The 26,139-nt window shown below is 42.5% G+C and overlaps 1 protein-coding gene across 7 annotated transcripts; it reads right to left on the bottom strand.

Moving 5' to 3' along the window:
- LOC119969266 (heterogeneous nuclear ribonucleoprotein Q) lies at positions 1-25,324 on the bottom strand. 7 transcript variants are annotated; one of them, XM_038802652.1, is made up of 12 exons: positions 25,177-25,324; positions 23,314-23,476; positions 19,045-19,163; positions 18,245-18,352; positions 14,071-14,184; positions 13,615-13,791; positions 13,398-13,533; positions 9,094-9,299; positions 8,114-8,263; positions 7,241-7,362; positions 4,811-5,331; positions 1-2,819 (listed from the first exon to the last, which is right to left on the bottom strand). In XM_038802652.1, exons 2-12 carry the CDS (start codon positions 23,474-23,476, stop codon positions 2,791-2,793), a joined length of 1,845 nt encoding a protein of 614 aa, XP_038658580.1. In that variant the 5' UTR covers positions 25,177-25,324; the 3' UTR covers positions 1-2,790. The 7 variants fall into 7 exon arrangements, with proteins under 7 accessions (XP_038658580.1, XP_038658590.1, XP_038658600.1 ...); XM_038802662.1 differs by having other exon boundaries at positions 1-2,816; XM_038802672.1 differs by having other exon boundaries at positions 4,826-5,331.
- Positions 25,325-26,139: the final 815 nt, after the last annotated feature.

Here is a 26,139-nt window from a genome sequence, read left to right as displayed (position 1 = left end):
TTAAAAATCAAAATCTTTATTACAAAAATAAGTTACACTCACCTCCAGCTTACAGTATAAAACAATGTTTATCTGCAGGAATGAAACAATGATGGTCAATGCCAATGAAATCTTGTTGTTTAGCAGTAAGGTCCTTAAAGGACGAGTAACATCTCCAGTTTCCATGGGTGGATAAAAGCAATGATTGATCAGGTAGTTTTAAAATGAAATCAGACTATACAGAAAACCAAGCAACTTTTTCTCAAGTTTTATTGAGTCGCATCCAGATTTTAACCTTTCATCTACTTTGGAAGCAAAAACTACAATATCCCTTTTAAACAGAAGAGATTTAAATTTTAAAAAGAAACCTTCACATATCTGAGTCTTCTATTGCTCAATTTTTACCTAGACTTTTTTGTTCAATTTTCTTGGCCCCTACTCATCTATTCAGGCCAAATCTACACTAAGTTTCTAGGAACCTTGGTGAAACATTCAAGGTAGGAAATCATGCAGGTACTGACACACCCGTGCAGGTGCATAGTAAAAACAATGACACCGGCATTAAACCCACAATTTCCATCGTTTATACACTGTGCATTGTTTATACACTGTGACAGTGTAACATGATTATAGTAACAGTTTCATTTACAGGGAATACAGCATTTGATTTTGAAACAGAATCGAACGAAGAGTATTGTTCTAGATGAAATGCAACAGTAAAAAAGGCCAATTTTACAGATATGGGAGGACCAATGTGAAATAGCCATTCACAAAATCTGATGCCTCAGTAATTAGGATGTTTTTGAGCAATAAGTATTTTTTTTTTAAACAATAAGTATTTTTTCAAATATGTACGGCAACTTTTTCCCATCCTCTTCCAAATGTTCAGCCCTTGGTGTGCAGCTGTGCAACCTCTTATCATCTGACAACACAAATCTGATATAATGCTAACATGCTATTTAATGGTAGGAACTGTGTGCACTTACAGCAAAGAATTCTGGAGTGACAACAGGAGCATTGACAATCCCTAACCTAGGCACGGGCAATTGCAGGCCCAATTGAAATCAGCTGGTTCAGAACAGAACAGATTAAGCTGGAACCTTTTACACAGTCCAGCAGCTCAGCGGATAAACTCTCATGTCGGTACAATCTATAATGAGAAATAATAATAAAGTATCAACTGTTAAGCAGTCAATTCAGAAATCAGAAAAGGGCACTAGAAAGCTGGAGTACTCCTTAGGTATTCAAAACCACATCCTTTATTTTAACCTGGATTTTATCCGTTGCTCACCCCAAAAGCCTTAACATTTGCATGTTGTCAACCCAGCCATCCAATCTAAAACATCCTATGGTGCAATCTTTTGCATATTTTTTTTAAAACAAATGGGTTAAGAAAATTATTTACAAGGTGTAGCACCATGAGAATTATGAACTCAGATTTATCAATTCTAAAGCATTATATTGCAATACCCTCAAGTCTTTCAAGTTGGTGAACCCCTTTAATATGCAAACACTCCCAACTTAACCCTAGATAACCTTCCATGACTAGTAAAACTTTCTAATTTGGTTTTCAAATTCAATTGTAGTTTGCAGCTGGTCACTGAAAACAGCAAGATTCTATGCTATTGACAACACATGGTGGCACTCTACAACTTTAGGGACCAAGGAATATGAATTGAAAAATCTCTAGGTAAAAAAAAAATCAGACATTTTGAAAGACATTTACAAAGGCAGAAATTTGCCACTGAGTCAGCAGGGCAACTTCTGAACAAAGTGTGCTTAGTTCAGAGTTTACATCAAATCCAAACTAACTGGATTGAGAATGTGATTTATATCAACTTCATTAGAACACAAAGATATGTGCAATTTTATACATTGGTAGGTAACCTATACAAAACCATCAAAAGGGATATTGTACTTTATTTCAGAATGTATGGTTTGCAGTCAAATTGAGTTTTCAATTTCCAACATTTCAGTACTTACAAAAGTAACATCTCCTTCAACTATCATACAATCTAAGGCTAACTATAATATCTGAAAAAGCAAGACAGCAATTTCAGTTTAGTAGAGACAAAAGCAAGACTTGTTTCTGATCATTTGTAAAAATTATAGGGACACACTATAACCTTATATATCCCACTTTAGCCAGAACTAATTTGAGGGACTGAATGAAAGAAAATCCAGACTAGCCGTAAAATACAATAGGTGTCCTTTGTGGGCAAATCAAACAAAACAAGCTTCGCTCTTGTCTTACAGTTCTCTATTTACAGTACACACAGGGCAGTTTAATCCTCGGTGACTGAGGTAGTTAACCAACCCTTTTTACAAAAAAAAAGACGGGTTCAGAAAAGAACCATTTTTCTGGAATGCTCGACTACCTGAAATTTTGGCGATTACACTTCGATCTGCAAGCAGTTCTCTTCAGGAATAATGACTTACAGAACTGTTGTGTGAGGTAGTGATGAGCAATAACAATAGTACTATATCAATCAGTTGAACTTGAATGTGATTGTGCACAGTTTTAAGTCTTCCGAGCGGTCTAGCATTATATGAATCGTGTGAACATTATGAAATCTCTTGACAAACTTCAAGATCATCACCCACCACTACCTCTGTACATTACAAAAAAGGTACATTTTGTTATACAAAGTTTAAAAATTATAGTCCATATATGTTTAAATCTGAAGCTCTTCATTTCCTTGGCTGTTCCCGGTCTCCATTTGGCAGCATGGTCTGGAATTTTACCCATCATCTCCATTAGCAGCTTCAAGTGTAACCTCCACATAGCAAGTCAGTCGTCATCAAAACAGGTCAGGACCGGCCTCGACCTCGTTTTCCTGCTAGCCAGGCAACAAAAGGAAGCCATTAAATTAGAATCCAAAACTAAACGAGTTTTAGAAAAAATGGTTAATAAAAGGTACTGCTTTCAAAACACCTGAGCCCATTAATACAAAATTACTGCTTGAATATTCCTGTATTTCAGGATCAAAATTTAATATGGCAAATCAAGCAATCATTACACTTAACTGAGCGCAACTTAAAACTAAGGAGTGTATCATTTAACTTAATTCGTTTCCAAATTTTTCAAAACACCTCTTAAGAAATCGGTGTTCACTTTTCAGTAGAATTCACTTACAGCAATGCACATATACAGCAAGCAGAAGATCCACAACATTTAATTTATTCAATGTAATTGTTAGTTTAAAGTAACAAAAACAATTAAGCAGAGCTCCATTTAAAGCAATTCCAAAGTACAAAAATTCATCGAGATTGCAGAACTTCATTTAGTATTGATCTAAGAAATGGTACACTCCTATTTAAGAATTTAGAATCAAAACTTTAAATTATAGTGACAATACATTTGAGCAGCTCAGTTAAACAAATTTCAATTATTTCATTATGCAAATATTAAGCATCTTTAGTGATTAAGCAAAGAACATACACTGAGCATTTAATGCCGAAAATTATGAGCAGTTAATTTGTGATTTGAGTTTTAGAAATGCATTTTTAGAGCAGTTTCTTCATAAATACATCCTTATGAAGAAACGTTTAATTTCACTGGAAAACTAGTTAAATCAGTGAAATGGTACTAATTCTATTTGCAGATAACAAACCACAAAGAACATCTTTATTTTACTCTGATATTATTTGTTGTCACCCCAGAGTATTTTCATGGCACAACAGAGCGGTGCATATTAGATTCACGTTAAAGGACTCAACACAGCAATGAAGCAGGTGAGACAGAAATAACTAAACTTCAAAAATTCACTCATTGATTTACACGTCATTACTAATCATTCTGAGCTACACTGCAAGGAAATTGGACACCTTGCAGAATAAAGACTGCCTTAGAAAAGTATCACTTTTGCATTTTTAAAAAGCTAATGGTCTTTAAATCTCAAATAAGCAATCTATATCATTAACTAAATTGTGCAGACATTAACACGTTCCTAGTTTTTCTTTCAGTAATTGAACCACTCTGTTTCCACTATAAATTCTTTGGAGAATTTGGATGAGTTTTTGTAAGGTTGGAAAAAATTTGTCAAAAGGAAAATTTATGCAACAAAACGGAATTTTGTTAAAATTCATGCGGCTTGGTAGAATTTTGAAATTTTATTGAAATAGACATTGACAGTAGATAGAGAATACAAGAATGAACTTGACAAAATGTCACTTCTGGAATAGCCAAACCAAATAACTGGTAGTAATTTGAAATATCAGTCAACAACAAACAAATTTATTTAGGTCAACTTGCCTACTCCTGGTAATGCAAGTTAGTAACATACAGCTTCTTCAGTTACTGCAATACAAGAAATTCAGGAAAAAAAAGCAACAAGCTAATTTTGTAAATTACGCATTTAACTTTAAAAGCCACGGAAACAGAACTACCAGTAATGTACATACATGAAAGCCAAATATTAGATTATGTTTAGTGAGCCAGATTTCTAAAAACTTTTTTGTGGCAAAATCATGATGAATTGTGTCCATCCTCTGCTAAATTAGATGGAATGCCTTTATCCAAACAGCCAAATTTCAAAAACAAAAGAAAGCCTTTCCCACAGTCAAGTGGAATCATTGCAGACTATGCAGTAAAGTCCAAGTGATTTTTTTTTTGTAAAAATATATATACACATCTGCAAACAGGGATTCTTGCCAGATGTCACCAATTAGCAAGCGGCAGCCAATCAGATTAAAGGCCAATCTGCATTTCAGTCAGTTCGGATAACCTATCAGTCATATTTTACTGAACCCCTAATGGTCTATTTCCACTGTTGCCCATAAGTATCCTGATAAAACTCCTGGTTGTTCTCAGATTTGTAACCATAGTTACCAGAATAATCACCACCTTGGAGCGGTTGCTGAGCAATAGGTTGGGAGCCCCAGTTCTGATTATTGGTCTGGCGCCGCTTCGAATCTGGCTGGTTGTACCCATCAGCTTTTCGTTTGCCTCCTACATTTCCACCGCGGCCACCCCTCACACCACGTACCCCGCGGCCTCTTTGCTGCGCCTGGGGACCCCCTCTTGCACCACGAGCACCTCTCCCTGCCATTTGACCACGCAGTGTGAATCCAGATCTTCCACGTGGTTGGGGAACTCCACGACCTCGAGAAAGAGGGGCACCTCTTCCACTTCTGCCACCTCTTCCTCTAGTAGTTGTCTGATAATCATCATAGCCATAGTATGGGTCTTCATATCCTCCACGATAATCATGGTAATCATAGCCATAATAATCATAATCTTCATAACTATAATAATCTAAAGGGTAGCTGTAACCTCCTCTGGCTCCACGTCCTCTGCCTCGTGTTGGAGGGGGCATGCGGGGAGGAGGGTAGTAATAATAATCCTCATACCTGGAATTTAAAAAAGATTATATTTTGAACCATCAAAAATATAAGCTCATTAATTCAGTTACACTGTTAAGCAAACTTTGTTAATTAAAACCACCAGAAGCGTGTTTCTCCTCAAAATAAGTGAAAGCCAAGCAAGAACTGGAATTTGAGTCAAACGTTTCAGCGGCATATTCACTTTTTTGTGCTCAGTTCTTGAAAAATGTCAATTTTTCTACTTGGCTTAGTAAGAACAAAATGAATCCGGAGCGGTTTTCAAAATCTAAGAACTCTTTTTTAAAAAGGCATATGCAATTAAGAAAATCAAATTATGCAGAAAGCCCGCAGTAAGAAGTTACGAAGGGGCCACACAAGTGTGCAAAAGTCTGACAGATGGAGCTCAAGTATAACACATTTTCTTAATAGAGACCAATAGATGTGGAGCAGCAACAAAATAAAAGTGGATACAAAAAACCTAATGTAATGCTTTATCTCAACAGGGTTGAAATACAGAATAAAGCAATGCTCAAGTCACATCTGGAGCCTTGCACAGACCCCGCTTTGGTATTGCATTGTTTTGACAACCATACCTGAATTAAGACATACAGGTCTCAGTAGGCAGTATGTAGTAGACTATTCAACCCATCGAGCTTGCCCCGCCATTCACTAAGATCACGGCTGATCGGCCTGTAACCTCAGAGCCACTTTTCTGCCTACAGACTCCCCTGTTAGTCAAGAATGTACCTCGGTCTTAAGAAAAATATTCAATGCCCTGGCTCTACTGCTTTCCGACTTCCAATTACATAGGATATACAGTGAAGGAGACCATTCGGCCCATCGAGTCTGCACCGACCCACTTAAGCCCTCACTTACACCCTACCCTGTAACCCAATAACCCCATCTAACCTTTTTGGTCACTAACGGCAATTTATCATGGTCAATCCACCTAACCTGCACGTCTTTGGACTGTGGGAGGAAACCCACGCAGACACAGGGAGAACGTGCAGACTCTGCACAGACAGTGACCCAGCAGGGAATCGAACCCGGGACCCTGTGAAGCCACAGTGCTATCCACTTCTGCTACCGTGCGACCCTCAAAAAAACTCATCTGAACCATGAACTGGAGACCCTTTATTTTAAATTGAGACCCCTTATTTTAAGAGACTCCTCCACACAAAAAAGCACCCCATCAATATCCACCTGTCACGTCCCCTCAGGAACTTGCATCTTTGATCACCTCTCGTTCTTCTAAACTCCAATGGATATAGGGCCTACATTTCTAGCCTTTCCTCAAGATGGCACCCTATCCCAGGATCAGTCAAGTAAACCTTTGAACTGCTTCTAATGCATATATGCCCCTTAGGGGAGACCAAAACTGTACACAGTATTCTAGATAAGGTCTCACTAACACAGTATACAATTCCAGACTTCTATATTACATTTCCCTTGCAACAAACATTCCTTTACCTTCCTAATCACTTACTGTATTTCAGTGAACCTTTTTGATTAATGTACAAGACCCAGATCCCATTGTATCTCAAAAGTACTGCAGTCTCTCTCTACATAAATAATATGCTGTTTCTCTTCCTGCCTAAATAGGCAATTTAACACGTTCCAACAAAATGTGACAAATGTTTGCCCATTCACTGAAGCTATAGCCCTTGCAGGCTCCTTGTGTCCTCTTCAGAACTTACACCAGTCCCAGTACTCATCCTTGTGGCACTATTACAACACGTCTTGATGTCCGAGGTGACAGTATGACTAGCAACCACAGATCACTACCTAACTGAAGTTTCGTCCAGATTCCCTGCACACTGAATGCACTTTAAAAAAAAAAATTGAACAATTTCTTGAAGGGGCCGTTTGCCATATCTTGGCGACCAGATTGCAAATTAAGATTTAAACCACAAACTAAAAAGTCAGATATACTCACGGCTGAGATCTGGCAGCTTGTCTCTGAGCCTGCCGTTCCTTTTTCTTCTTGTCTGGTGGCTTAGCAAGAACAATTTCAATATTTTCGCCTTCTAAATATTTCCCATTCATTTCATCCATAGCCTGCCAAATAAACAAGCAGATAAGTAATGACGGAGATATAAAAGTCATGTTAAAAGATAAAAGTCAGTTAGAAAGTCTCTCGGATGCTCGTGTGTCACATTTTCTTTTACCAGTTCAATTGAATTTCAACAGAAACTTTTAAAAATAAATAAGAGTACCCAATTTTTTTTTTCCAAATTAAGGGACAATTTAGCATGGCCAATCCACCTACCCGGCACATCTTTGGGTTGTGGGGGTGCGACCCAAGCAGGCACTGGGAGAATGTGCAAACCACACACGGACAGTGACCCGGGCCCTCTGCGCCGTGAGGCAGCTGTGCTAACCATTGTGCCATCCCCCTGAACCGAAGACTTTTAATAGGTACGCTAAATTAATTATCAAATAGGCAAATGATGGAACATCCAACAACTAAGCCGGAAGCGCAACATGTGATTGTTGAAGGAGAATTAGGATGGATGTCTTAAAGGTTTCACAAGTAGACACTTCAAATTAACCAATAAATATTGGCACATGAATTAAAAATATAGAGCTGCACTGACAGATTGTTACTGCAAGATTACATTACATAATATAACAGAAGCGGAGTGATCTCAGCAAGTCAATTAGCCGTCACTTTTTTAATCAGCCGAAAGATGGTAAAAAAACAATTTACATCACAGCAGACTCCCTATTAGAAACTTCATGTGAAGTTGCATATGTAATACTATACCCCATTTCTAAACCGCAACCAGAATACTTCAGCAGCCTTTACCTTTACTGCGCCATCTCGTTCATCAAAGTGAATGAAAGCATAATCTTTCAACTTCTTCACCCGCTCCAACTTGCCAAATTGGCTAAAAGTCTTTTCTAGTAATTCCTCTGTTACTGTACTAGCCAAGTTACGAACAAACAGTACCTTCACCTGCAAGTGAGAAAATATATTCAAGTGTTATGCCCAACTAATGACATTCTAAATATCAGCCTCAGTATTAAAGTTGTTAGAAGCTGTCTACAGCTCAATGGGAAAGTGTGACGCTCAGTGTAGAATTATGCCATAGGACACCCAATTTCCAAATTCAATTCTGGCAGCTGTGCAAGTACGATTTTTAAAAAATTATTCATGCCATACATAACCGAATTGATCACCATTGGGAGGTGCTGGCAACCACCCACTGAACGTTCTTTTATTCTTTCATGGGATTTGGACATCGCTGCTTAGGCCAGAATTTTTATTGGCCACCCCCAATTGTGCTCAGGACACTGGCGAGCTTTATAATCACCTTTATAATCTTTACAGTGCAGGGTGGCAATTCGGCCCATCAAGTCTGCACCGACCCTCTGAAGGAGCATCCCATCTAGGCCCATTCCCCTGCCTTATCCATGTAACTCCATATAACCTGCACACTAAGGGGCACGTTTCTATCATGGCCAATCCACCTAACCTGCACGTCTTTGGACTGTGGGGGGAAACCGGAGTACCCGGAGGAAACCCACGCAGACAAGTGCATAAAGTGCAAACCCCAGTCACCCAAGGCTGGAATTGAACCCAGGTCCCTGGTACTGTGACACAGCAGTGCTCACCATTGTGCACCCTTTGAATTGCTGCAGTTTGTGTAGTGCTTTTAGGGGAGTTCCAGGATTTTTCTAAGCAACATTGTAGCTAGAATGAAAAAGTGCATTTCCAGACTTGACATTGACCTAACAAATTGTAACATACTTATCACATTTAAAATAATGTTCAAGGATTCATACCTTTGACATGACTTCTGGATCTGGATCCTCTATAGGATCTGCCCATTCCACTGTAACAACATTGCCCCAAACCTTCACTTTTCCACTCATAAGCCTGCGTCTGGCCTGGGCAGCAGATTTATGATCTTCAAACTCCAAGAAACAGAAACCTCTATTCTTCTTCTTGTCATCTGGTTGGTGGTAAAGGATCACGTCTGTGAGTCCCTCTGCCGAAATAAATAAACAAATTAGGATACAACAATCACTACAAAAACCTCCACTAGCTTCTCTTGCTACATTTAACTAGTTTCTGGCCAAGTAGTTCTTATCCTTCTGTAAAGTACTTATACCTATAAAAAATGTTTATGCAGAAAAAAGGTTTTCCAACACGAAAAACCACAAGTCACAAAATCTTGCGCTCCCTCACTCAAAAAAATGAATAAAGTAATTTTCCTACAATTTGACTGGTGGTAGGGAGATGAAGGAGAAGTGGATCGGATAGAGAGGATTGTTGAATCTTGGTATTTCTCAATAGGAAACAAATTTCATTCAAATTCAACTGCATATCCCACAGGGTCTCTAGTGGACTGTCTATGGAAGGAGACCATTTTCTCCAAAGATAGGTGCAGTGAGTCGATGAGCTAAATTCCCACTGGAGGAAAACGGAGACCATTTTAGCAAGACCATCCAAATAACTGTGGGTCTTCATCTTTTGACATGCTCAACCTGGATGATCTTTTGTGATGAGTGGTAAAGAGAAAAGCCACTGAGAATAAGTTCTCAAAATCTTATGGTACAATATGGTTAACAGATCTGAACAGATAAAGCAAACACCGGGAAGCAATTTTAACAATGCCTCCAAGTTTTTGGATCAACGTCTCCAAACGTTAGAGAAGCAAAGACTGAAACTGAAGGTGTAGAAATGCCAGGGTTCTGGTTACACTACAATTCATGTAGGCTGGGGCTTGAGACGAGTTTCTAAATGGTATCAACCAGGACAGGACAGGTTTTAAGACTGGCATCCCTGTGCTTCAGGGGAAACATGGGCTGGGTTTTCATATTAAGAGGATGGAAAATGACCACTGGGCACACCACAATGTCACCCATCCATATCACAAGAGAAATTAGGAGTAGTTTGGGAGAGGCTGGGGAAAGAGTAAGAAACTCCTGTAACTGAACACTTCATATGACCTGGGAAAATTGAACAAAATATTAACTCGGACTCTTTTAAAAAGGCGGAAAATCAAAATCTTCAATCTGGGCAAGAAATAGCACATTACCAATCTGGGCAGGAAACAGCACATTACCAATCTGGGCAGGAAACAGCACATTACCAGAGTACAGATATGATGAGCGTGTAAAGGAATTCGACATGGAAATTTCAATGGTGTGGGGCAAGGTGCCACTGCTTGATATATAAAATATAAATATGGTTAAATTAGGACTGCAGACTAAGTTACAGTAGCGACCCAAAGCACATAACTAAATGTAATAAATTTAAACGGTTCCTAACAAGGTTAAAAGCTAATATTTCAAGACTTGAAAACCTGATTAGTTAAATGGAAGGGAAGATAAGATGTTGCAGGTGATGTACATCAATAACTTGGTAGATATGGGGATCCAGAAGGCAGCACAAGAGGAGTCTCAGACCTACTTGTCCAACTAGTTTGAGGTTTTGCAGCCTATGCTGTCAAGAACAGAGTGCAGAGATAATAAGCCAACCGATTGTACCACTGAGCACCATGGTACAGGGGGTGCCTTCAAATGGGCGGAGTAAAAAGGAATGCAGTGGTAGAGGACGGTAGTTAAATTTTGCTATGGGAAGGGGAACATAGGAGTAGGTCAGACAGCCATTGTGCCTGCAGTCATTCAATACGACCACGGACGATCATCCACTTCAATAGATTTTTCCAACATTATCCTCATATCCCTTTCATTGGTATTTAGAAATCTGTCGTTCTGCTTTAAACACACACATTGACTGAGCTTACACACCTCGCAGGGGGAAAGAGAATTTCAAAAATTCACAAACCTCCAACATGAGGTAAAATCTTTATTCAGCTCCCCCCTTATTTTGAAGTTGTGTCCCTTTGTTCTAGACTCACCAACAAGAGAAACACCTTCCCTGCACCTAGTATTTTGTAGGTTTCAAGATCGCCTCTCAAACTTTAAAACGCTAGAAAATACAGACCCAGCTTATCTAATATCTCTTCATAGGACAGACCCACCATCCCAGGAACAAGTCTGGTGAACCTTCATTGCACTCCTTCTATGGCAACAGGATCCTTCCTACGGTATAGGGGCCAAAACTGCACACTACTCCTGGTGCCGTCTAATGAAGGTTCTATACAATTGAAGCAAGGCTTCACTACTCCTGTATTCAAATCCTCTTGCGATAAAAGCCTACATACCATTAGCCTTCCTAATAGCACACCACACCTGCATATTAGCTTCTAGTGACTTAGTGGCAAAGACACCCTGGTCCGTTTCTAATCTCTTACCATTTAACATCTGTTTCTCATACTGTGGATAACCTCACGTTTTATCCCACCTGCTACATTCTTGCCCACTCACCAAGCCTGCCCAAAACCCCTTGAAGCTACTTTGCATCTTCATCATAACACATTCCCACCTAGTTTAGTGTCATCCACGAACTTGGAACCATTACATTCAGTCTCCAAATCACTGATATATATTGTGAACACTAGGGCACAAGTGCTGATCTTTGCCATAGTCCACTAATCAGCCTGCCGGTGTGAGAATTTATTCCTTCTGTTTTCTGCCTGTTAACCAATCCTTAATCGATGCCAATACATGACCTCCTAAACTACCTCCTGGCACCAATGCTGGAGAAAGAGGAATGGGTTCCACTCCGATGCGCTTCACTCGAAGTGATTGAATAACTGGAGCCATAAAATATTCAAGAAAGGACAAATCTATCATTGGGAAAATGAAGGGATCCATTATAAGTAGGAGCAGGATATTTAGAAAATCAGAGAACAATCTGCTTGAATGGACAAAAGGAAAGCATGTCTGACAAATGGATTAGTTTTCTGGTGATGTACTTTATCCACCCAGCTTGTTACAAGTAATGCATTTGGATTTCCAAAAGATATTCAGTGAGGTGTCAACCTGAAAAACTATTGTACAAGACAGGAGCTCATGATGTTGGGAGGAGGGGCTGTTTAGCACACTGGGCTAAATCGCTGGCTTTGAAAGCAGACCAAGGCAGGCCAGCAGCATGGTTCGATTCCCGTAACAGCCTCCCATAACAGGCGCCGGAATGTGGCGACTAGGGGCTTTTCACAGTAACTTCATTGACGCCTACTCGTGACAATAAGCGCCTTTCATTTCATATATTAACATGAATAGGGATTGGCTAGTTAACAGAAAAGAGCCAGGATTAAAAAAAAATTTCAGGTGCCAAATTAACTACTAAGGATGCTCTGAGGGCCTCATCCATTTACAATCTTAAAGAGAGAGACATTACAAGTGAGGTCAATCGGGACCATGAACCTTTGCCTCCACAAACAGCCAGCTGGCATTTAGCACCGAGGTTTGCACATCAAGTTCACAGGATCTTGTACCAAAGGGAGTCAAAATCCACCCCAGGGTGGAAAGGGAGAAAGAATCAGGAAAATCCTTCACCAAATTCATGTTTGCGGGTTCTCGCAACATCTAATGACAAGCATGCATAATTAGGCTATTCTATAAAAAGGTGACAGAATTAGTTACAAGCCCAAATCAAATTACAGGATATTTTATATTTCTGGAACAAAGCAGTGAAACATCAATTATATTGTTAAGGGAAAGAGTTAACCCCAAACTTTGTGTCTTAGGTTTTGTGGGAATTTGATTAGTCACAGCTTATTTTCTGCTATAACCCAAAAGTAGATATTTATCAAAACCAGAGAGAACATATTTTGCCACAGTGCAACCACACTTTAGATTCTTCAGTCCACAGTACAAATTGAAGATTTTGGAAACACGCTGTAATTTGCAACAGTAGATTTCAAATTTATCCCATTGATATGAAATGAAAATCGCTTATTGGCACGAGTAGGCTTCAATTAAGTTACTGTGAAAAGCCCCTAGTCGCCACATTCCGGTGCCTGTCCGGGGAGGCTGGTACGGGAATCGAACCGTGCTGCTGGCCTGCTTTAAAAGCCAGCGATTTAGCTGAGTGAGCTAAACCAGCCCCTTGATATAAGGTTTGGGCTAGCTGTCTGCTGATAACTACTTTTTTTGCTCCTATTCATGTGGCTATCAAATAATTAGTGTGCATAGATTGTGATAATGCGACGAGGGAAGTGATGCAACTTTACCTGTAACTTTACTAAATTCTTCCATAATCTGTTCCTTTGTCTTGCTTTTTGGAATGGATCCAACGAAAAGTCTGTTATTCGCCACAGAAATGCAAACACCAATGTGTTTACCAGGCCGAATTTCATGGTTATCACACTGACAAAATTGATAACAGAGTTAGTTTATGAATCCTAATTAAAAGAATAGATATACTGTGCATACACATCATAATCTTACCAATTTGACTGCTTCCTGTGCTGCTTCTTTGGAGCAAAAGGTGACAAAAGCATACCCTCGATTTAAGCCAGTCAGAGGATCCATCATCAGGCGCAAATCCCATATTGGCCCAGCTTTTTCAAACAAAGGGACAAGTTCATCTTCAAAGAGATCCCTTGGTATTTTACCTACAAATATCTGACGAAATTGGACCAATGTTAATAAGATAGTCATAAGACTTGACTTTCATCGATTAAAGAAAGCGGATTTTTAAAAATGATTTCATATTTACCAACGTGTTCTGTCATAGGTTTAACATTTCAAATGTCTGATTGCACAGACATCAACTTTCAAATGCTGGCATGTTAATCAATTTTCAGTTCAAATTTCAAAACATCCCCATAATTGAGTGCAACAACACTTTAAATGCTCTCATCTGGCTATCCTAACAAAATAATCCCCAATCGTGTTACTCACCTCAGTACCAATGTTAGGTTGAGGACCCGAATGTATCGTAGGTGGAGGAGGACCACCATACTTCCTTTGTCCTGTAGTGACGTCAAGTGTATATCCTGTTCTTTCTAAGAGGGCCTAAGAAAGTAGAAACAAAGTTTAACCACCTGAAACCAGCATTCAATTTTCTCAGTTGATGCGGATGGTTCACAAGGCTGATTCCTGCGATGAAGCAGATCTCTTAAGAGGAAGGTCAAACAGGTTGGGTTTATACACATTTGAATTCAGAATGAGAGGTGACTTATTGAATCACTAGATCCTGATGGGGTTCGACAGGGTACATGCTGAGAGGATGTTTCTCCTTGTGGGGGAATCTGGAACCAAGAGACAGTTTAAAATGAGAGGTCTCCCATTTAAGACTAAGAGGAGGAATTTATCTCAATGGGTAGTGAGATTTTGGTATTCTCTTCCAGAGAGCAGTGGAGGTTGGGTCATTGGACCTATTAAAGGCTGAGGTAGACAGATTTGAGATTTGTAAGTTAACTAAGGGTTATGAGGGACAGGCAGGAAAGTGGAATTGAGACCATAATCAGGTCAGCCATAATCTCATTGAATGACAGAATAGGCTCAATGGGTCAAATGGAAGACTCCTTCTTATAACCTTAAACAGCATGCTGACAACTTGCCATCTAGGTTGTGTGAATGGAGCAACATAAAGTAACAGATGCCCATAGAACCCAATCCCATTTGATGGTGTATTGATTGGTTTGTGACAGCCAAAATTTAACTCTGGATAAAAGTAAGTGATACAAACTAAAGTGGTTTAAAAGGTATACAGGTCATGAGCTTTAGAAATAGAGGTATAGAGCATAAAAGAAAGTTAGTGAGCCATTGAAGAACACTGGTTTGGCCTCAACCAGAAAGTGTCCAATTTTGGCCACCACACTTCAGGAAGGAACTGAAGACTTGAGGGGTGCAGGGAAGAATAACAAGAAACAGCTCCACGAGTGAGTGACTTTAATTATGTGGATAGTTTGGAGAAGCTTGGATTGTTCTCGTCTAGAAGAAAATGGAGGACACATTGACACAGGTATAATGAGAGAGCTGGACGGGGTAAATTGAGAAATTACCCCACTTTACAGAAGGACCAAGAGCTCGACGACACCAAATTCTTAAATATTTTTATTCAAACATTACCCCAAAATAACCCCAACACAACAATTTTATACCAAAACTACCCCTTCCCCACACAAACATGACCGCATTGGATTGACCCATTCCCACTCCCAACAGCAATGAGTTCCCTGAAATACGCAATGAACAGCATCCAGTGATCACCTCATTTCATACCTGATCATTTCCAATACAGAAATTACACAGGTCCCCCAACCAGGCCGAAGCCTTAGATGGCACCGGCGGCCTCCACCACAGCAAGGCTTGCCTCTGGGCTATTAGCGAGGCAAGGGCAGATACCCCGCCTGCAGCACCAGCGAGTCCGACATCACAAAAAAGGCCACCAATGGGTATGACTCCAGCTTAACTCTCAGACTCCCTGACATAGTTTTGAAAAATGAGATCCAAAACTGAACAAGCTCGGGACAGGTCAAGAAAATGTGTAGGGTTTGCCAGCCCCCAGAGCAGCACTCACACCTGTCCTCCACCTCCAAACACCCACTCAATTCCCTTTTCTTCCATGTACTGAATGATCTGTTGAGCTGCTTGCAGAAAAATACTTTTCACTGTACCTCGGTACACGTGACAATAAACAAATCCAATCCAATCATACAATTCAAGGTGGTGACCAGGGAGTGCATCAGACTTAACCATGCACACAAGTGGGGCAGCAAGGTGGCGCAGTGGTAGCACTGCAGTTTCACGGCGCCAAAGTCCCAGGTTCGATCCCAGCTCTGGGTCACTGCTGTGTGAAGTTTGTAGATTCACCCAGTGTTTGCGTGGGCTTTGCCCTGACGAGCCAAAAATGTGCACGGTAGGTGGATTGAAAACGCTAAATTGCCCCTTAATTGGAAAAAATGAATCGGGTATTCCAAATTTATTTTAAAAAACCTTGCGCACAATTCAATTCCATGAAGTGCCTCATGCCAGCCTTCACCTCACCCACCAGACTGGCCAAGTTGTATTTATTGAGCGTGGCCCAATTATGGGCCACCGGAAACTAGTCCTGGTTGGATGAAACGGTAGTCTCCCTAGATCGGCACCCCTCCCACTTTTACACAAGTTTAGCTTAAACCCTGAAAAAGGAGCCAGACTCCCTGAAGCTCCATTATCTCCCCCGCATTGGAGAGTGGGTCCATGATGTACAACAGCAAATCGTCCACATACAAGGACACCCTACGTCCCCTCCGACTGGGAGATGACTTCAGCGAAATAGCTTGGGGCTCAACGTAAAGGCAAACAACATCGGAGATAATTAGAACCCCTGCCGTGTAGTCTGTTCAGTCAAAAGTACCCAGAGTAGAAACATTGAATCCAAGGTATAAATTTTGGCCCAAAGCAAAAGCCCCCCACCCCAATATCTCACAGAGGTGCCCACACTCAAGTGCAGAGGCGCAAGACTATTTAAATTGCTCTTGGAGAGCCAACACTGATTTGACAGGTGAATTGTGCAGTAATCATTCGATCATACTGTAATGTCAATGTTTTACATGCCTCAGAAAAACAATAAATGATAACATTTAAAGAGGCCGTCCTCCCCGAATCCCACCAACAAATTTGGAAATTCTATTATGACTTTAATATTTCCAGACCAGCCCACATGATGGTTGGAAGCCTCGAGTTAAAATTAGAAATATTTAAAAGTGCAAAGCAATTTAATTAACATTCTGAGAAATATTTGCCACAGATACACCAAGCAGCATGATCCTGGGCCACAAAAAAGGGCCCTCTCTTAATCTGTCAATTTCTCCACGGGCAGAGGCCTGCAACCTGAATAGGGGCTCCTACCCTTGATCGATCAAAACAGATTTTGATGACAATTAAATGGCTTACTTTCTTTAAATTTGAAAATGAAATGAAAATTGCTTGTCACAAGTAGGCATCAAATGAGGTTACTGTGAAAAGCCCCTAGTCGCCACATTCCGGCACCTGTTTGGGAGGCTGATACGGGAATTGAACCTACGCTGCTGGCCTGCCTGGGTCTGCTTTAAAAGCCAGCTATTTAACCCACTGTGCTAAATAAACTTTAACATTTCACTCGAGAAGATATGTTTTTTGTAAAGGAAACAAAAATGTAAATTGCCCGATTTTTCATTATTATTGGCATTTGAGTAACAGCATTAAAATTTTAACTAAATTTTAAAAAGGCTCCTCCCATTAAGATTGCCAACCCTTAATCAAGGACATTAGCTTGGGCATTACCATGTCCCTGAGCACTCCTAAGAGTTGGTGGTGTGGTGGTATTGTCACTGGACTGGTAATCAAGAAACCCATGGGGACCTAGGTTCAAATCCCATTACAACAGATGGTGTCATCCCAGATTTTTTCCCAATCCGGAATTGCCATTGTAGATTGTCAGAAAAACCCATCTGGTTCACTAGGCCTGATCTATAGCAATGTAGTTGCCTCTTTAATGCCCTCTGAAATGGCCAAGCAACTCAGTTGCATCAAACTGTCAGAAAGTCTCTAAGGAACGAAGAACAGAAAATGCTGGCAAAACTCAGGGTTGGCAGCATCTTTGGGGAGAGAAACAAGTTAATGTTACAGATCTCTGAAGAGTCACATGACTCAAAGTTAACTCTGCTTCTTTCAGATTTCCAATATTTTGCTTTTACTAAGATGGAGCACACGGCATCAACCTAGGCACCGGTATCAACAATGGCAAACTCAACCCAGTCGCACTTAGGGCATACCCTCACCACATGGAATGCAGTCAATTGGGGATGTGCAATAAATGCTGGCTGAGCCAACAGTGCCCACGTTCATGAATGAATAAAAAAGGAAAAATCCTTTCCCAGTTGCTATCCCTGCTGCAAGCATCACATGGATTAACTGAGCTTCAAAAGGTCAACCCTGGCGAGCGAAGAACTGTATCTATAAATCCATAATCCACTTTTTCTAAGCATGCAGGCAAAATAAGTTTGCAATAGTTTTCTCAGTTAAAGAAAGAAGCACCAAGGCAGAAATATTTGCTACAAAATGTCAGATAACAAGCGAGCCTATTACATGAATGCAAGTATTGCACCTTAATTTTTGTCTCATCTGGACCTTTATTAGCATCTGTCACTTTAGATCCTTGCTTTTCCCTCTGTCTGTAAGTCTTCATTACTCCACATAGAAAGGCACTTTTATTCTGTACATAAAAGAAATTATCAATGGATTAAATCAATGCCTTTAAAACAAGTCTCAATAACTACTAAGAATGGAACTAATTATTTTTCCCTGTTCCTGCTCATGAAGTGCAAGATTTACCTTTACATGAAAGCATTCAAGAGTTTCATTGGATTGGAAAGACTTGTTTTCTCTCATGGCAAAGGATTTAACAAGCAATGGAACATGAAATTCCATCGCTGTTAATCATATCACAGCACAAATATCAGCAGTAATCAGCAATATATCATAAAGAGGATTCACAAAAGATAAAGTACATCCAACCATTGTGATCTTGATATTAAACATATATTGCACTATGCACAACAAATCCTACACTACATGAGGAACAAAATTCCCATTTATTTTAGCATTAAAAACAAATGTGTCACTTTAGCCAGAAAAACTGGCATTTGCTAGTTCCAAGAGTGGCACTCATACCCCAGTCAGTATCCCAAAGCTATCCAAGATAAATGAAAGCAATTGTAAAATGTGAAATATGATCATTAAAAATTATGAGGCACCACACAAAAATTGCACGAACTTAAGATCAATTTTAGGGTTTAAATGTTTATGGTAGGTTTCATTCACAATGGCATCAAAAGTGATTTTTATTTAGATTTCTCATAACCTTCATACAATTTGTTTAATTATAATGAATAGAACAATCCTTACCTGAACATGGGAAAGATCACTTTCCTTAAATTGTTGTAGTACTGACAATGCACCTTCTTCATTGAATTCCCTCAAGGCATCAATTGCTCTCTCGTCTAAATCACTATGAGAAACCAAACCTAAAGAAAAATCCAGGACATAAATAACAGCAGAAATCTGGTAGTACAACTCAAAATATGCAATAAAATCTGATTTTTCTCTTTAATAACTCAAATTAAATATATATACTAGCTAAAATGTGATTCCTTTTCAGAATCCCCGTGCCAACAATCTGTCCTACTAGCACTGTACCAAACGTGCAAGGTGAAAATAGGCCCAACTCTCCTGGTATAATTGGCATGGTAAGCTCGAGCCCCCAAAAATCAAGGCTCTCCATTCTCCAAGTACCAGTTAACACATAACCTTGGTGCCATCCATGACATTAGGATTTTTGTTTGTTTGAACGAACTTGCTAGGCTTGGGCTCAGTTCCACTCCATCAGTGACAAATGTCAGAATAACTTTCCCAATACCTGCTCAAAAAGGTGCAGTGAGCTTTGATCCACTCAATCCAATTTAGATCATGGCAAGTGACTTAAAATGCCTTGCTGCCAAGTCCAGATTCTGAATCACAACCAAATGTTGATATTTTACACACCTGCACTTTTCTGCAGTCACTATTTGTCCCCATGATTTCAGGAAAGGAAATAAAGCAGGAAGAATGAATACATCTGCACTCAATATACGGTACTAGAAGGAACATTTATATAGCATTTTAACAGCAAAACATTTCCAGTTGCTTCACAGGAATGTTCAAATTTGAAATCAAGTTACTAAGGAGTGGGCGGCCAAATGCTTGGTCAGATATAGATTTTAAGGAAAGGCTTAAGCTAGAAGAGGAAAGTAGAGGTTTAGAGCTCGAGGCCTATGCTGAAGTCTCAATGCAACAGCGGAGGAATGAAAATCAGGAAATTGCCAGGAAGAGTTGGAAGATCAGGTTAGAGATAGGGATGAGTGGGGAACAGGGATGAGAAAACCAGGATATAGAATTTCAGCTCTCAATGGAGCAGGAGTGAATGCAAGCCAGCAGTGTTTCTATAAATTCAGGTTTATACAAATTGCAAGGCAAGCTGCCCAGCCAATAAACAACTGGATTAGAAAAGCAAAATTTTATTAAATGAAAAGGCGATATAAAATGCAGTAGAGATCTGCGTGCCCTCATAGATGAATCACAAGAGGTTAGTATGCATGTATTTAGAAAGGCAAATGGAACGTTGGCCTTCATTGCAAGAGAGGTGGAGGATAAGAATATGGCAGGCTTGCGACAGCCGTAAAGGGCATTGGTGAGACAGCACCTGAAGTACTGTGAACAGTTATGGTCTCGTCATTTAAGGATGGATATACTTGCATTGGAGGTGGTTCACAAGGCAAATTCCTGGGGTGAAAGGTTCTCGCAGCAGGTTGCGCCCAAATTGAAGTTTAGACAGATGATGGGTGAAATATATCATATCCTGAGGAGGCTTGACTGGGTGGAAGCTGTGGGAATATTTAACCTCCCACTCCCAGTAGAATCTAGAAGTTGGTCATTGCTCCAGAATAAGTGATTCTAAAGTAAAGGGCCCAACGTGCTACACAGGAACATTATAAAACAAGGTATGATACCAATAATCAAATAAGGAGATATTAGTTAGCTGACCAGAAACCTGGGACGGGAACCCCAGAGCTTTGGACATGAGGCAGAGTAATTATAATTGGCAGTGCACAAGAATGCCAGAATGGAGGACTGCAGATATCTTGGGGTTGTGGAGTTGGAGGTGATTTCAGAGACGGGGAAGGCATAACTGCAGAGTTATTTGCAAACAAATGAGAATTTTAAGTCATGTAATTGTGGAGCAGCACAGTAGAATAGTGGTTAGCACAGTTGCTTCACGGCTCCAGGGTCAATTCCCGGCTTGGGTCACTGTCTGTGTGGACTTTGCGCGTTCACCCCGTGACCACATGGCTTTCCTCCCACAGTCCAAAGACGTGTTGGTTAGGTGGATTGGCCATGATAAATTCCCCGCAGTGTCCAAAAATGGTTAGCTGCGGTTACGGGGATAGGGTGGAAGTAGGGTGCTTTTTCCAAGAGCCGGTGCAGATTCGATGAGCCGAATTACCTACTTTGGCACTGTAAATTCTATGAAATCATGACTTGATCATGAGCCAATGAACCTCGGTGATAAGACACAGGCAGCAGAGTTTTGGATGACCTCAAGTTTACAGATGGTGGGAGATCAGCCAGTAGTGCTTTGGAATAGTCAAGTATAAAGGCGAGAAAGGCATGGATAAGGCCTGACGTCAAGTCGGATGCAAGGAGGCCAAAGCTAAGTGGGTAAGATTTTTGGAGAATATCCCATTGTTATCGTTTTCTGGCTAACTACTGCTGTATTGATTTAAGCCAATTTCAGGAACCCCCCCCCCCCCCCCCCCTACACTGCCCTGAAGCTCAGTATATTATTGAAGGAAGTTTCTGTTCATCCAGTACTGGATGCCAGATAAGCTGTCTGGTAATTTTGAAACAGTGGAGGAGTGAAGAGGTGGTACTGAGGTGGAGCTGGGTGCCATCATGCTGATGTGAAAAACAACCATGTGTCTTTGGATGATGTTGCCCAGGGACAGCATGTACAAGGAGAAATAGGAGGTCACGAAGGTTAGATCCTTGTGGGGCACTAGAGATTATGATGCAGGGAGGTACAAGAGAAGCCACTGGAAGCAATTCTCCGGGTTACTTTTCGGAACAAAACAACGGAACCACATGAACGCAGTCCCACTCAACAAAATGATAGTGGGGAGGTATTGACAGGAGAATGAAGGAAAATTTTCTTTTGTCACAAGAATGTAAATTGTGACTTTGATAGATCCATTTTGGCTGTGGCTGGAGCAGAAACCCGATTGAAGGGATTCAAACACAACTTCATGGAAAATAGGAACAGATTTGGGACAACACATTCCTCAAGAGGAAAAAGACGCTAGAGGTGGGGCACGCTTGCAAGGATGGTGGGATCAAGGGTTGACCTTTTTGGGGAGAGGGGCAACATCTGAAGGCACAATACCTGGTTACAATATTGGCAAATATGTGGCCTGGGTGGGTGCGTTTGCTGATCAGCAGTGATGAGCTGAGACAGGGTCAGAGATGGATAAAACAAAGTACTCAGAGTTATACCCACAGGGAATACCAATTTTTAATGAGCAGCTGAAGCAGATTCTCACAAAAGGGGTGGGGAGAACATTTCCTAGCATTACCAGAACACCTTACCTCCAAAGGTCATTCCTTTGCTTTCTACTGTTTGCATTCTGGTGTAAAGAGTCCCAAGCAGGTAGGACAATAGGCCTACAACATTCACAATAATGCTAAAAGGTTTTGCAACTTATTGTATACACAAAATTGTGCCAACACGATGACAAAAACACTTAAATTCTCACCATTTTCCACCTCCAGGTGTCAAAAAGCAGTGTGAACATTTTCAAAGAATTGAGCATCAGATCCAGCCTGTATCTCAGTGTTAAGTCAGAAATGCCTCTTCTCAGGTGTGCATTACAAATCCCATGGCACTATTTTAACAGGCCGCTTTTCATGTCCAATATTAATTTCAAATGACAAGAGAAGTCTTCCTACACTGTCGGAGTGACTACACCACAGAAGTATTTCACTCTCAATGGAGCACCTTGGATTGTCCAAAGATAGTGAACCAATCCGTATAAATGCAGATTCCCTCCAAATGTATTTTGACCAAGTGACAAATGTCAGAAGTTTAATTGACAAGAGCAATAGGGATAGGAGTCTTGTTTGTTTTTGAGAATAACTGTTATGACTCACTACTGCTCTGGCTGACTAACCAACTTTAGACTGGGATCAAAACGATCCGGCTGGTCTGCATGGCTGAACAATGTTATTGGCCCTATAATATGCCAAACAGGGAATTTCAATCTTTTCCCAAGTATCAATGTTTTCCTCTCGGTGATAACTGATCCTGAATGAGATTAACCCTGCAGATACACACAACTGATCTAGCTATTGAATACATATTTTGTGTCTATAAATAGGTGCACATCACTTGTAGGATGAGCCAATCCAAGTCACACTCTGCAATCAATGCAAAAACTATATTTAACGTCAGATTTTGATTACACTGAGATTGGACAACCAGTACAGAATGAAGATAGGGTAAGGGACGTTGCAATAGGTAAAGATTCAGTGCCTTGAACTGATAAATTTAGCTTTGGTAGAGTGAACGTAGTTTACAATCCATACCTGCTAAATAAATTTCATCTAGCTTGTCTGCTACTTTTTTTGGTAAACCAGCGCTTAATAAAGTTTTATAGTGTTCTGATCGAACAACGGCAGTGGTAGTCTCCATCTGTTCTTCTGTACCATTCCCATTCATATGTTCGGTAGCCATTTCATCAGTGGACATCTGTACACGTGTACAATTGGAAGCAAAAACATGTGCGGTAATGTCTTCAATTAGAAATGGATAGTAATAAATTGAGAGCAGTACAATTATTAAAAGACAAAGAGTAGAAAGTGATCATAGGCTGGCTAGGAAATCATATTGCCAGATCGGTGATCTCAGCTTTAGTAGTCATCGTCCACATCCCATGAGACAGCGTTGTGTTTAGATCAGTTAACATGCTGAAGTTAAAAAATGAATAGGTAGGCGATAAAATGAAGCCTTCCCGCCCTTTTCAACACTCCTCGGGTGGTGCACGCCAGCAACCACCGGCATTTTCATACATGTCTGGGCTGTCGCCCCTCCCGCCTGGACTGCAAGTCGGAGCTTAAACCGTCCCCACCCCAACCAGCCATACCGCAGGGCCGATCACCAATGGGGACGGAAGAGGTCAGGTCGGCATCTATATTGGGGAAGGGTTCCCTCCCCCCATCTCTATTCATCCTGCCCGAGCTCTCTCCCTGATACCACCCCCTTCCCCGGGCTCTACCTCTTCCCCAGCTCTTTCTCGCACCCCCCAGGCTCTATCCCTCTGAGCGTCTCCCTTCCCCCTTCCAGGTCCCTGCCGCCTCTCCCGCTCGCCACCCACCCCTCTCCCGGCTTTCCCCCCACCCACCCCTCTCCCGGCTTTCCCCCCACCCACCCCTCTCCCGGCTCCCCCCCCCCACCCCCCCCCACCCACCCCTCTCCCGGCTTTCCCCCCCACCCACCCACCCCTCTCCCGGCTTTCCCCCCCACCCACCCACCCCTCTCCCGGCTTTCCCCCCCACCCACCCACCCCTCTCCCGGCTTTCCCCCCCACCCACCCACCCCTCTCCCGGCTTTCCCCCCCACCCACCCACCCCTCTCCCGGCTTTCCCCCCCACCCACCCACCCCTCTCCCGGCTTTCCCCCCCACCCACCCACCCCTCTCCCGGCTTTCCCCCCCACCCACCCACCCCTCTCCCGGCTTTCCCCCCCACCCACCCACCCCTCTCCCGGCTTTCCCCCCCACCCACCCACCCCTCTCCCGGCTTTCCCCCCCACCCACCCACCCCTCTCCCGGCTTTCCCCCCCACCCACCCACCCCTCTCCCGGCTTTCCCCCCCACCCACCCACCCCTCTCCCGGCTTTCCCCCCACCCACCCACCCCTCTCCCGGCCAGCTCCCTTCCGTCTCTCCCCCACCCCTCTCCCATCTCTCCCCCACCCCTCTCCCGTCTCTCCCCCACCCCTCTCCCGCTCCCTCCTGAATCTCCCCCACCCCTCTCCCGCTCCCTCCTGAATCTCCCCCACCCCTCCCCCGGCTCCTCCAGCGCTTTCTTCCCTCCACGCCGCCGCCATGTGACACAGACAAAGGCCGCATTCCAGCTTCTCAGCCGCCATTTATCCCCAAGCCGCTGGATCCTCCTCCCGGCCTGCGGCGAGCAGGCTCTGCTTCCTCCCTCCGCCCCCTCCCCAGGTCAATGCCGAGTAGGGAACCGGCTCCGGCACTGCTTGCGGCCCAGGGCCCCGCTCGATTTTCGGGCACGGCACCGGCGCTCCCGCCCCCATCTAATCCCATCCCCCATCCATCCATCCGCGAGTCACCGGCAGGCAGATTAGCAACGCCGAGGCTGCTGCGAGCAGAGCCAGCCGGCAGCGGGGTGTCAATGCGGCTGCTGCCCTCTCGCTCAGCTCTCTTACCTTGCCCTCCGCTCTCTCACACACTCGGCTTTACAAAATGGCGGCTGAGCTGAGCACGGCGCGCGGCTCTCCAAGCCCCCGAGCTGCACTCACGCGCTCGCATGGCGGGGTCTCCCGCCCTGCCCCGCAAGGACACCGGCGACGCTGGGCGGGGCCTCGGCCCGGACCCCGCCCCTTCCGCCTCCCCATTGGGCAGAAGCGGCCGGGGACCGCCCATTATGCTGGCCCGGATTGAAGGCCGGCTCGCTCCGTTATCTGGAAAGCCTTCAGCCTGGCGGTCTGCACTGTTCCAATGCAACCTTGTGGCCACACAGCCAACCTGCGCTGCGCCCCCTCCAACACCATTCGGCAGATGGTTGCGGCGCAGAGGGAAGCCATTCGGCCCGTCATCTCCATGCCGGCCCTCCGCCCATTCCCCAGCCCTTTCCCCGTTTATCTCTTCAGATAATTATCCAATTCCCCTTTGAGTGTCGCAACTGAATCTACCGCCTCCATACTTGCCACATAAAACGTTTCCTTCATGTCATCGTTGGATCCTTTGCCATTCGCATCAAATCCTCTGCTTTTCAACCCTTCCCCAATTGAGAAAAGGTTTCTTCCTACCAACATCTGCATCAAATCTCTGCTCAGCCTTGTAAGAAGTCTTACAACACCAGGTTAAAGTCCAATAGGTTTGTTTCAAACATGAGCTTTCGGAGCACTGCTCCTTCCTCAGGTGAATCTCCACATCAGTGCTCAGCCTTCTCCAAGGGGAACAACGCCAGTGTTCTCCAATCTCTGCATATCAGCCACAAGATCGGCCCCCTTCCCCTCCTGCAGCTCCGGCATTTCCGCTACTCCAAAGATCACCACCATTGGGTCCGGCCTGACCTCCAACCCCACAATTTTAGATAAACATCCCGAACATCGCTTCCCAGTAACTCTCCAGCTTCTCGCAATCCCCGAGCCTGTGTGCATGAGTCG

Source organism: Scyliorhinus canicula, chromosome 1 (assembly GCF_902713615.1).
Source record: "Scyliorhinus canicula chromosome 1, sScyCan1.1, whole genome shotgun sequence".
NCBI lineage: Eukaryota > Metazoa > Chordata > Chondrichthyes > Carcharhiniformes > Scyliorhinidae > Scyliorhinus > Scyliorhinus canicula.
The sequence above is the reverse complement of the archived record's forward strand: the minus strand, read 5'-3'. Positions and strand labels throughout refer to the sequence as shown.